This window comes from Trachemys scripta, chromosome 6 (genome assembly GCF_013100865.1).
Source record: "Trachemys scripta elegans isolate TJP31775 chromosome 6, CAS_Tse_1.0, whole genome shotgun sequence".
Classification (NCBI taxonomy): Eukaryota; Metazoa; Chordata; order Testudines; family Emydidae; genus Trachemys; species Trachemys scripta.
Window position 1 is genome coordinate 61,367,027 of NC_048303.1, and position 12,282 is coordinate 61,379,308.

The 12,282-nt window shown below is 40.7% G+C and overlaps 1 protein-coding gene across 18 annotated transcripts in view; it reads left to right on the forward strand.

Annotated features, from left to right (window-relative positions):
• The first annotated feature begins 7 nt into the window (after positions 1-7).
• Positions 8-12,282, forward strand: part of PPIP5K2 (diphosphoinositol pentakisphosphate kinase 2) — a 90,128-nt gene continuing 77,853 nt past the window's right edge. For 16 of the 18 annotated variants that reach the window (XR_004646167.1, XR_004646168.1, XR_004646169.1 and 13 more), the window contains exons 1-2: positions 8-84; positions 11,682-12,073. Coding sequence is in view for 15 of the 18 variants with exons in the window: in XM_034773947.1 (XP_034629838.1) it covers positions 11,930-12,073 (144 nt within the window). In the remaining 3 variants the exon portion in view is untranslated. Of the gene's footprint in view, positions 89-6,909; positions 6,927-7,613; positions 7,761-11,681; positions 12,074-12,282 lie in introns of those variants that run through there. The other 2 variants (XM_034773949.1, XM_034773950.1) reach the window with 2 other exon arrangements.

Sequence of the window (12,282 nt, forward strand, 5' to 3'; positions counted from 1 at the left end):
AGGGGCGGGGCGGGGCGGGGCGGCTCCTGTTCGTTCCTCAATGGGCTCGGGCGGCGCGCTGCCCCGGCACCCAAGCCGGCATGGGTAGGTGAGGAGACCCCGTCCCGCGATGCTGGGGCGGGTCCTGGCCTGGGGGCCGCGGCAAGGTCCCGCTTTCTCCAGCGGGGTGTAGCCCAGTGGCGCGAAGGTCGCTACAGCTCCGCACTCCTGGGCCCGCGGGGAGCTGCAGCCCGCCGGGGAAGGGGCTGTCCCACGCTGCGCGCCCGCGGCCAGGCCGGTCCCCGCGCAGAGACCTGGCGGGGACGCTCCCCGCGTCCGTGCCCATCTCCGCGGCGTCGGAGTGTCAGTCCTCGGGCTCCAGGCGGGGGTTGTTGAGTCCCTGGGCCGCCCCGGGCTTGGGGGCCGTTTACATCCGCGTGTGGACGCGCCACCCTACGCGCTTCCTGCTTGTTCGTGCTGCAGCACAGCCGGGGAGCGCCCGAGCAGCGATCCCTGCAGGCCTACGCAGGGACCTGAGCCCCGCTCTAGATGGCCGCGTCCCCGGTGCCAGCAGTGCCTTTCCTCCCGAGGCTGTGGGGGTGCCCAGAGTCCCTGGGCTGCTCGCCCTCCCTCCCCACGTGCGGCCCCCCTTCGCGTGTGTAGCTTGAACAGTCACCGTGGTGAAAGGCAGCGCTGGGGCTGCTTCCTAGGGACCAAACGCTGATCTTAACCAGGGAACTAGAGATTACTTCTGGAGGACAAAACTAACTCTTTCCTGTCACCAAACTCCCCTGAAACTGTAACCGCGTGTTTGAGGTGGATGACGCTGGGCTTTGTTCCATAAACATGAGCAGTCACAAAATGTCACACTCCTTATTTCTTTATTGTAGAGTCAGCCTGAGGGCAGTGGAATGATAATACACTAGGGTGATGCACAGATTTACAAACTGAAACCCTCTTTTTTTCTACAGGGAAAAAACAACTTTAAAGGCTATTGCATGAATGTGCTTACAAAATCTTAGTTGAACTTATAAGAAATAAAATTAGACTAATAAAGATTCTTGGGCCACCAGGTGATTTTCTCCAACTATGCAATCAGATAAGTTGGATGCAATCCTAATGTGTTATTGCAAAGAAGCTGGATTTCCATTTGCTTTTCAGAACGCTTCAGCATTTCCCAAACACATGGTGTCCATTATCTAGCAAATTAAACATATTTCCTTTAAAACACGGTAGGCATAATCGTTAGGTTTGATATCCAGCTCTCAGCTGCTTTGTGGTCAGCTGATTCCAGCTATGTCTATGCTACAGAGTCACAGCCATGGCACCACAGTTGTACCACTGTAGTGTAGACACTCCTACGTTGCCAGAAGGGGTTTTTCCATTGATGTAGATAATCCACCTCTCCGACAGACAGTAGCGAAGTCTTCTGTTGACCTGGCTGCATCCAAGGTGGGGGTTAGGTTGTCCTAAATTTTTGTCCTGTGAGACTGTTTTTGCAGCCCTGAGTGATGTAGCTTGGTTAACTTAAGTTTTAGGTGTAGACCAGACCTCAGAGAGAAATATCCATGGAACTTTCATCTTTGCTGCATCGGAGAGGTGCTCAAAGATCTCTGTCCAGGTTTTGCAGCAACCAGCTGAACCCCGTTTCAGAACAGTATTGTATAAATGAATTTATATGGCACTGTACTGACATCAGTTTGCAATGTGATATGGCAACAAACAGGCCAATGCACCTTTTGGATGTGTACAGAGAAACATGGAGTAAAGAGGAAATGATAGTCTTGGGTGTAATCATACCTCCTAGTACTTTGACTTTGGGGCACCATATTACTAAAAAGGTGCTCACAACGAGGAACAGATTTAGAGAAAATCAATGAAAGATATTGGGATTATAGAGATTGATTTGAGGAAAGAATAAATGAGCTAAGCATGGCTTGGATAATAGCTTAGGAGTCATTGAGTATTAAGGTTTTGAAGGATGTAAAAACAAAAGATGGAGAAGAACTATTTATAGTAATACAAGATGGGGTATATTTCTGTGTGGGGACAAAATTAAGGGGAAATCTAGCATAAATGTTAGGAAAAACTTTGACCTTTCTCAAACTGTGAAATTGTTTACTAAGGGAAGTAATGAAAGCCCTGAAAACTAGGCTGGACAACACAATAGAAAATGTATTAGGGCTGTCAAGCAATTTAAAAAAATAATCTTGATTAATTGCATGGTTAAAAAAATTAATCACATGATTAATCGTACTGTTAAACAATAATAGAATACTGTTTACTTAAATATTTTTGGATGTTTTCTACATTTTCAAATATATTGATTTCAGTTACAACACAAATACAAAGTGTACAGTGCTCACTTTATATTTATTTTTATTACGAGTATTTGCACTGTAAAAAACAAAAGAAATAGTATTTTTCAGTTCACCTCATACAAGTACTGCAATGCAATCTCATCATGAAAGTTGAGCTTACAAATGTAGAATTATGTAAAAAAAAAAAAAAAAAAAACCTGCATTCAAAAACAAAACAATCTAAAACTTTAGAGCCTACAAGTCCACTCAGTCCTACTTCTTGTTCAGCCAGTCACTTAGACAAACAAGTTTGTTTACATTTGAATGAGATAATGCTGCTTGTTTACAATGTCACCTGAGAGTTAGAACAGACATTCACATGGCACTGTTGTAGCCGGCGTTGCAAGTTATTTACATGTGCTAAAGATTCATATGTCCCTTCATCTTCATCCACCATTCCAGAGGACATGAGTCCATGCTGGTGACGGGTTCTGCTCAATAATGATCCAAAGCAGTGCACACTGACGCATGTTCACTTTCATCATCTGAGTCAGATGCCACCAGCAAAAGGTTGATTTTCTTTTTTGGTGGTTCAGGTTCTGTAGTTTCCACATTGGAGTATTGCTCTTTTAAGACTTCTGAAAGCATGCTCCACACCTTGTCCCTCTCAGATTTTGGAAGGCACTTCAGATTCTTAAACCTTCAGTCGAGGGATGTAGCTATCTTTAGAAACCTCACATTGGTACCTTCTTTGCATTTTGTGAAATCGGCAGTGAAAGTGTTCTTAAAATGAATAACATGCTGGGTCATCATCCGAGACTGCTATAATATGAAATACATGGCAGATTGTGGGTAAAATAGAGCAGAAGACATACTGTGCTCCCTCAAGGAGTTCAGTGAAAATGTAATTAACACATAATTTTTTTAAGCAGTGTCATCAGCATGGAATGGTAGCCAAAGAATGAAGGGGCATACAAATGTTTAGCATATAAATACCTTGCAGTGCCAGCCAGAAAAGTGCCATGCGAATGCATGTTCTCACTTTCAGGTGACATTATAAATAAGAAGCAGTCATCAGTATTTCCCGTAAATGTAAACAAATTTGTTTGTCTTAGTAGTTGGCTGAACAAGAAGTAGGACTGAGTGGACTTGTAGGCTGTAAAGTTTTACATTGTTTTGTTTTTTGAGTGCAGTTATGTAACAAAAAAATCTACATTTGTAAGTTGCATTTTCATGATAAAGAGATTGCATTATGGTACTTTTAAGAGGTGAATTGAAAAATACTGTTTCTTTTGTTTTTTTCACAGTGCAAATATTTGTAATAAAAATAATCAAATAAAGTGAGCACTATACACTTTGTATTCTGTATTGTAATTGAAATCAATATATTTGAAAATGTAGAAAAACATCCAAAAATAGTTAATAAATTTCAATTGGTATTCTATTGTTTAACAGTGCGATTAAAACTACAATTTAATCGTGATTAATTTTTTTAAGTTAATCACATGAGTTAATTGCAATTAATCGACAGCCCTAAAATATATTAGCAGGAAGATGGGGCTGGATGATGTTATACTTTTTTTCCATGTTGATGATGATTGCTGAAACATGTGAGGCATAGAATGGTCTGGTTTTTATATTTAATTTAGGGAATGGGAATATTAGGGGACAGTAAAATTTATTTCCATAGTTTCTTGGCTTCAAATATGAGGATGTCTTTTTACAATGTTTTGATGCTTTAAAAATGTACACGTATTTTTCTTAAATCTATTTCACCAAGGTGTGTCATGGGTGAGTGTGGATATGTGAAAGAGATCTTGGGATAACAGAAACATCTCTGTTTGGCTTAATGTTTCCCCCTATCTTAAAAGGGGATCTGATGAATATTGCACTGTACCTCTTGATTAAAGAGGGAAAGCAGCTCCACAAACTAGTAGGGCTTGGCAGATTTGGTATATTGGTGTCTCTTGTTTCCATACAGTTCAGTTATGCCTGTCATGCCCTGGAAAGACAAATATTTGTTATATGAATGTTACAGGTGGCACCCCTTGGGGTGCCATCTGGAACTGGAGAACCACTGAGCCCTCTGACCCACCAGCCTGGGCTCACTCTCTCACTGTGCTGCTGTGTCAAGCTGCAGACATGGTCCTGTGGTCTTACACTTCCACCAGCATACACATAGCTAAGGACACACCCAGCTGCAAGTTACATGCAGGCTCGCTGACCAGCCACTGCATGAGGACCAACAATAGAGAGGCTACAGCCAAAATAACCACCAGCTTCCCAGCTTAGGAACCCAGAGCAGTACCGTTTTGTCCTGGTCCAAACCACAACCAGTATCAATTTATTATCCAGTTGGCTCCCCCCCGCAATGTGGAGAGGAAATGCAACATCCTTTGACCCTTGAGCTATGATTTCCCATGCACTTCACTCCAACTCACTGGTTTAGCTAAAGCAAAAACAAGTTTATTAATTATGAAACTTGGTTCCCAGACCGGTTTGTGGAAAAATACTGACATCCCAAGATGGAGTCCAGAGACATGTCATCTGGTCACATGCCTTATAGCAGCCATTGCTTACAGGCTGGCCAAAATGTTCACAGGAAGGTTAAGTTCTTCCATGGTCCATTGTCTTTGCTGATGGGCCATCAGCACTGTCTGGCTTCTTCACTGTTGTACCAGAAAGGCTAATTGTGGGTGTTACCCAGAGTAAGCACGATTGAAATATAGATCATAGAATATCAGGGTTGGAAGGGTCCTCAGGAGGTCATCTAGTCCAACCCCCTGCTTTAAAGCAGGACCAATCCCCAGAAAGATTTTTACCCCAGATCCCTAACTGGCCCCCTCAAGGATTGAACTCACAACCCTGGGTTTAGCAGGCCAATGCTCAAACCACTGAGCTATCCCTCCCCCCAATTTTCTATCACTTTTTTATAATAGTTATTGGACCTCATCTACTGGATTAAACTCATTTAATTCTTCTTTGTATGCTGTAGTAAATTTTACTAAGTTAACTAATTCTGTATTGAAAATTTCTTTTCCCCCCCCATCAAAACTGCATATCAGAAATTCCTAAAATAAGCCTGTATGGCTTGGGGGGTTAATAGTAGGATAGACATTTTTTAGTTCTTTTAAAAGATCCTGTCCATGTAATTAATGTCTGGCAGATGTTGGCCACATCTCAGGCACTATTTTAGTGTGTTAAACATTTTTGTAATGTTGTTATGGGAAGATTAATATCAAAGTGGCACAATAAGTATTTAATTACTTTAAATGGATCAGAGATCTTTAAACCTCAGATCTATTCTTAAAATTGTGGTAAACTAGTGAGGAATATACACCATCTTCGGTGTTTCTAATGTGTCTTATTACCATGTAAGATATATGGCACTGTACAACAAGTAACGCACTGAATGTGCCCTGGATGGTAATATTTTCATAACCATTTTTGTTCACTCTGTTTTGTGCCTCTTTCCATCTTGCCTGCCTTCCTTCCTCCCCTTGCAAATTTTCCTGATAGTGTTGGACTTGAGAAGATGTTTTTACTGGGGTTAGGCCTTATTAAAGATGTAATACTTGCATTTCAACCTGAACATAGTTATAGTCTGACTTTGGTTTGATCCCCTGTAGTAAGAGGTTCCACATCTGCAATTCTGGCACTTAAAATAGTCCCTTAAACCTGAGAGCCTTATCCTGAGTCGTTCTAGTTGAAGTTTCCCTGTGGAGTATAGTCCTCCTGAGAACGAAGTCATGACTTTATCCAAGCTCTACATATTTGGCTCCCTCATTTGGCTCCACATCAGCAGCAACCTAACAAACCTTATCTTTAGTCTTTTGTTACATCGTCAGCGATGTTGCAAAACTAGAATTTTTAGTCAAATAAAACTCCATTCATAGCAGTGGGAAAGAAATCATTGCATATGGCAGACAAGGAAAGTGAAGTGGTAAGGAGAAACATTTTATTTTCAGGCTTTTAAGAAGCTTTTGGAAACAAATGAGCTGAAGCAAACAATAATTGTCAGCCTCTTTCTGAAAAGAGGAGTAAATAAAGTTCCAAAGGTAAAAAAACTTCTAGTTGTATAATACTGACTGCCTTTAAATGCTGACAAATGGCTCTTGAGTAATCAATAGCTGGGTTTGGTCAGGGTGTGTATCCTTGTTTTAACTGTGCTATCAATAAATTACTGCACTATGAATCTGATGTGCTCTGTACACGTGCTTTATGTGAAGCTGGCTTTTTTCAGATCACAGAACATATTTGACAGTAAGTGCCAAATATTTCTAACACTTGGTTCTTGATAATGGCATAGTTGTCCCAGTGAATAGTATGCATCTTGAATGCAGTTTTTGACAGCTTACTGAGGGTATCTAAATAACATGCTTGCCATCAATACTGTTTCTGTTGTTTTTCTCACCTGCATGGATAATTTAGGCTGGAATAACCTGAAAATAGCAACGGATGAATTTCACAGTCTTCAGAAGTTGGTTAGATCCCTTAATTGCTACATACTGTTGCACACTCTGCATTAGTTCCTGACCACTGAAGTTGTGTCTCTTTTTTTCAAGGAATTTGAATGGGAGAGAACTGAAGGAAACTCTTAGAAGTCTGACCATCTTTCCTATGATAAGAACTAAAACCAGATGATGGGTAATGCTTTTAAAAGCAAACTAAATCAAATTCCCCTAATTATTAAGGGTATATGAGTTTTGTAAAAGTCAGAAGTTTTAATTCCAAAATGTAAGTGAAATTACGTTCTGACAATAATGGAATAATTTTTGATTTAGGAAGTATTTGTGTAGGTAACATACTTAGACTAAGCACTGTTGGTAATTACTAGGAATATGATACAGCCCTCCATGAGAGAGAACAAAAGGATATATATACTGTAATTTTAATTTTTTTTTAAAGTGATGGTTTAAACCCCCTAGAATGCAGTAGATGTAATGTTACGTTACTTTCCTGTGTGTCCACCCCAGCAAAATTACTACCCCTATTTCAGCAACCAACAGTAATGTCACGGATGCAATCGTACTTATCTTTTCATATAAGACCTTATGTGTTAAATTTAATCAGGATTTCATAAAAGCAGTAAAACCCAGAGCCCTTTCCACACTAGCACATGCACCTTTACTACTATCGGTGCAGCTGCTTTGTTTCTGGCAGTTGCTGAAATACTAAGTTTTATGTAGGTGAATATGGTAAATCCCAAGTTGAATTCCTGTGGAGGTTTCTGGGAACAGGGAAAACTGCTGAAGGGAAGTAGATTTGAATCAGGGAAGATAAGGTTTTACATTGGCAAAGAATGCTCTTTGGATTATAATTCCTATTTTAGAGTACATTTGGAGAAGAGGGAGTTGGCATTGTATTCCAAAACTCCTATGGCGCTTCACTGAAGTAAAAAATTCACAAAGGTCTGATCTGGCTGTTTTATTGCTGAATGTTCAAAGGTCTATATTGCTGGAACACGCATCCTTCGTTTGGGTAGGATTAAGTTTACATATATGTATTTTATACTTGTTTTTGATGTATTAGTTTGCTGGTACATGTTTAGGTGCAAAAAAGTTAAATAGTTTGGTATGCTATTACTATGCACGGTCGAGAAATGAACTATGGAGAGCATAAACAGGAAGTGCTGAGGCTTGTAACAATGCAGGAAGTATGAACATGATGTGCATTTTGTTGACATTCCCTTTAAAGGAATTTTACCATTGCTGGGTATCTCCCGAAAAACCACAATTTTTCACTAGTACAGCTATTTACGGATTAAACTGTAAAACAGAATACCTATTTGTCAGTCAAGGTATAAGGGGTACATACAGTCTAACTTGGTGCACCTTGAAAGCATACTATATTAAGGAACAGAGGGAGTTGTTGAAGATTCTTGAAGATCCACAGGAGATACCTCTTACCCTAAAGATCTATCTTGTTCCTCTCTGGATGAGGAGGTGACAGCTGCTCCAGTATCACCTCCCGATGATGTTGAGTTCTTTCAGGAGTTACTGGGAAGGATAGGGAGAACAGATAAGTTGACACTCTTCATTCCAATCTGCCAGACAGATTGGCAATGCAAATAAATGGAGTCGTAGAAGCCTGTAAAAGATCTATGGCAGACTTCAGCCTCTCTACTTCCAATGTGAAATGAGCAGAAGAAAAGATACCAAGTCACGCAAAAGATATTTCAGTAGTTCTACTTGCATCTGACTCCTAGCTCCCTACTGGTATCTGCCCCACAGGAGAAATCCCAGCAGACAGGACCACCTAAAACCACGCTCCTGAGGACAAAGATCCCTAGAGATTTGACCTCTTAGGTAGAAGGACCTACACTCGGGCATCTCTTCAACTACAGACAGCCAGCTGTCAAACCCTATTTTCTAAATATGATTGTTTAGCATGGGACAGACTATCACTGTTCATTGAGCTCCCCTAGGAAGCTAGGGCTGACCTGATAGCCATTGTTTAAAAGGAACAATTAGTAGCCAGAACTTGACTCCAAGTGGCCTGTTCCATGGCCATAGATATCACCATGAGAAGGGCATCCTTATTACACTCCTCAAGGATTCTCAGAAGTCCAAATGACTAAAGAAGATCTCCACTTCAAAAGTCTGGATCTGTTGAGCTCCTGCATGGATGAGTTCTTGCATATTGTTAATGACTCTAGAGTTGCTCTGATGTTATGCTTATAAGAAGCACACAGAAGGGGGTGGGATAGCTCAGTGGTTTGAGCATTGGCCTGCTAAACCCAGGGTTGTGAGTTCAGTCCTTGCGGGGGCTACTTAGGGTTCTGGGGCAAAAATCAGTACTTGGTCCTACTAGTGAAGGCAGGGGGTTGGACTCAATGACTTTTCAGGGTCCCTTCCAGTTCTATGAGATAGGTCTCTCCCTCTCTATAAAATATTTATATTTAATCTTTTTAAAGGGGATAAGGCAATAGGCCACGTTTATGAGAATACAATTTAAGCATTGAAATTAGCATATCCTTACACACACATCCACACCCCCCAACCAAAGGTTCTGCAGCTGGATCTTATAGTTACCAGTCCTAGGTGTTGCTCGGTCAGGTCCAGTGGCCAGGAGGGAGGGGGAGCTGGGCTCTGTCAAACGTGGCCAGCACATCCCTCGGCCTGTGCCTATTCCCGCAGACCCCACTGGCCTGTAGCAGTTATCCGCGGCCAGTTGGCGCTGCGATCGGCTGAACCTGTGGACGCGGCTGGCCCGGTGCTTACCCTGGTGGCCACATGCTAAAGGTGCCAATCCCTGGTTTAGCATTATTTAGTTACCGGGAGGATCCACAGCTGTTTCTTATTTGTCTCTTTGGCTCAACTCCTTATCTCGTCCTTGGGGTGTATGCCTTTGCTTTAGGGTGGTCAATCTGCGATCCGGGTGATTGATAATAAAGTTGGTGCCCCTTGACTACTCCACTCACTTCTTGATCATCCGGCCCAGTTATCCTTTCTCAGTTAATCACCATACATTCTTCACTCACACCAAACAGCAAGTAAGGCAATTATAGCCATAAAACTTCTATCCTTCTGAGAGCAAATGTTAACACCATCAGCAAAGAATAAACTCAGAATAATTTCTTCTTACTAATTCAAGGCTACAATTTCTTCTTACTAATTCAAAGCTAGCAAAATAATCAAAATGGAGTACAATTTTACTTTAGACAATTTCTTCCCATTAGGCTTTTGGCCTACACTGGGATCCCTGGATGTCTATACACCTGCTCCCAGGAGAAGACCTCTAAGATAACAGGGACAGTTCAGAAAGTTTCCTCCTATCAGCAGTAGTGCTTTATAGACTATTGCCACCTCCTCTTTGAACTCTTATCCAAGTGATCTCTTCACCATCTCACTCTTAAGTCTTCCTGGTGGCCATCACCTCAGCCAGGAGCATTAGTAAGATTCAGGCACTTATAGACACTTTCCTCGGGATAAGATGGTGTCTGGATGTTTGCTCCATCCCCTCCCCCCCCATTTAAACCATCAACCTCCTGTTTTCTTCTCCAAAGCACCCTGAAACTTGTGAGGAAGTACTTTATATGTTTTCAGAGTTTGTTTCTTTTTACTTAGACAGGACAAAGCCATTCAAGAAATCACCCTGTTTTTGGCATTGGGGAAGGGTGTGCAAGGTCAGGCCAACTCATCCCAGAGATTGTTCAATTCAGTGCATTACAATCTGTTACCAACTGGCAGATACGCCCTTTCCATCAGGAACTCAGGCCCATTCAACTAGAGCCGAGACTACCTCTTTAACATGCCTAAAATATTTGTGTATCTGAGATATGCAGAGCAGCCTTTTGGCACTCAGCCCACATCTTTATCAAAAATTATACCCTGGATTTGACGATGTGAGCGGTTCTTAGTTAGCTGTAGTTAAGACCGCCTAGTACTCACATCCTATTAACTTGGAACTGCTAGCTAGTCTCCATAAGAGGGATCCACACAAAACTCAGAGAAAGAACAGTTGCTTATCTTACAGTAATTGCGATTCTTTGTTTTGTCTGTGTGGATCCCAAAAGCTACAGATTACAACAGGGGATTGATCCTCAGGGCTCTTTGGTTCTATAGACAACTGTTTTGACCAAGTTACTTTGCTGTGCTTCAGATTTCTGCTTAAATGGGCATAATATAGCCTTCGTCATAAAATCATTGAGTCTTTATGTTTATAAACCACTTTGATACTGAAATGAAAGTCATTGTAAATGTTTAACTTTGTATTATCTCTTTAGTGTAGAAGTAGCATTCATTTTGCAGTCTTTTTTTTTAAAATGGCCTGGAAAAAATCATGCTGTAAAGTAGAAATATAGTTGTTTCTCTGCTACTGCAGAATTTTATTTGAAGGTAGGTCTATTTGCAGTACTTAACTGGCTTTAAAATCTCTAATCATGGTGATTCCCTTCTTTAATTTTTGGCTAATATTATTGTCCAACACCTTTCTTTTTGCCTTTGTTAGTTTCATAATGTGATCAGAAAACTATATAGTAAAAGTAGCTAAAGTCAAGAATGGGAGTTAAATTTCTGAACTTTTAAAGAGGATTTTATTCACTTCTCTGACAAAGGCAGAGGGAAAAAATATTTTCTGCTCTTCTTCATCTTTTTCAACCACCCTTCCTGATGGGAAAAAAAATCTGCTTTTGACTATTATTTTCCTTTGTTTCATGATTGATGTCTAGTGGTGATTAAACTGTAAATCAGTCTCAGAAATAACCTTTTCCCCTTAACATATACACATTTATTTAAGGCTACTTTTAGTTTGTCTTGGAATTTTTAATTATTTTGGCACTTTTTCTTGACCAGTTATGTATTTTTTGTGCCAGGTGATAATAAATTTGAAAATTGTGATATAAAGAAATGGTTAGATGAAATGTAATGTTTTTCAGGAATTGTTCTTTCTTTTCTTTAGGATAAAAGATTGCCCTCTCAGAGAAACTTAACCTGTGGGGTTTTGTTTCTTTTGGAGCAACAACTCAATGAACTGATGATAGCAGTTAAAGTACATTTGGCAGCTGACTTTGTCACAGTAACAAGTGACTGCAAGAAGTGACAAACTGCAAAGGATTTCTATGTTCCCTGGCTACTGAGAATATGCACAGTATCTCAGATATTGGAGTGGCTGCAGTTTCAACATAGAACAGTTTACTGCTTGTAAAGATGTCGGTTAGCGTAACAGAAAGTGACCCTCCTAGATTCTTTGTGGGTGGTGAAGATGGAGATGAATTATTGGATTCATCCAGATCTGCCAACTTCGATCATTTCTATGACCATGCAGAGGAGGAGGATGAAGAGTATGATTCTGTAAGTACTGTAGGAAAGTATCTTTTTAAAGGTATAGTTAATGGCATAACTTACTTTAAAATATTAAAGGCTGAGAAATATTCTCAGAATTTACAGGTTCTGTGATTATAATATGCATTAGGAGTTTGATTCTGTTAGTTGCTGAGCGCATTAGACTCAACCCAGCAAAATAGTTGAGCACATGTTTAACTTAAATAATGAGTAGTCTT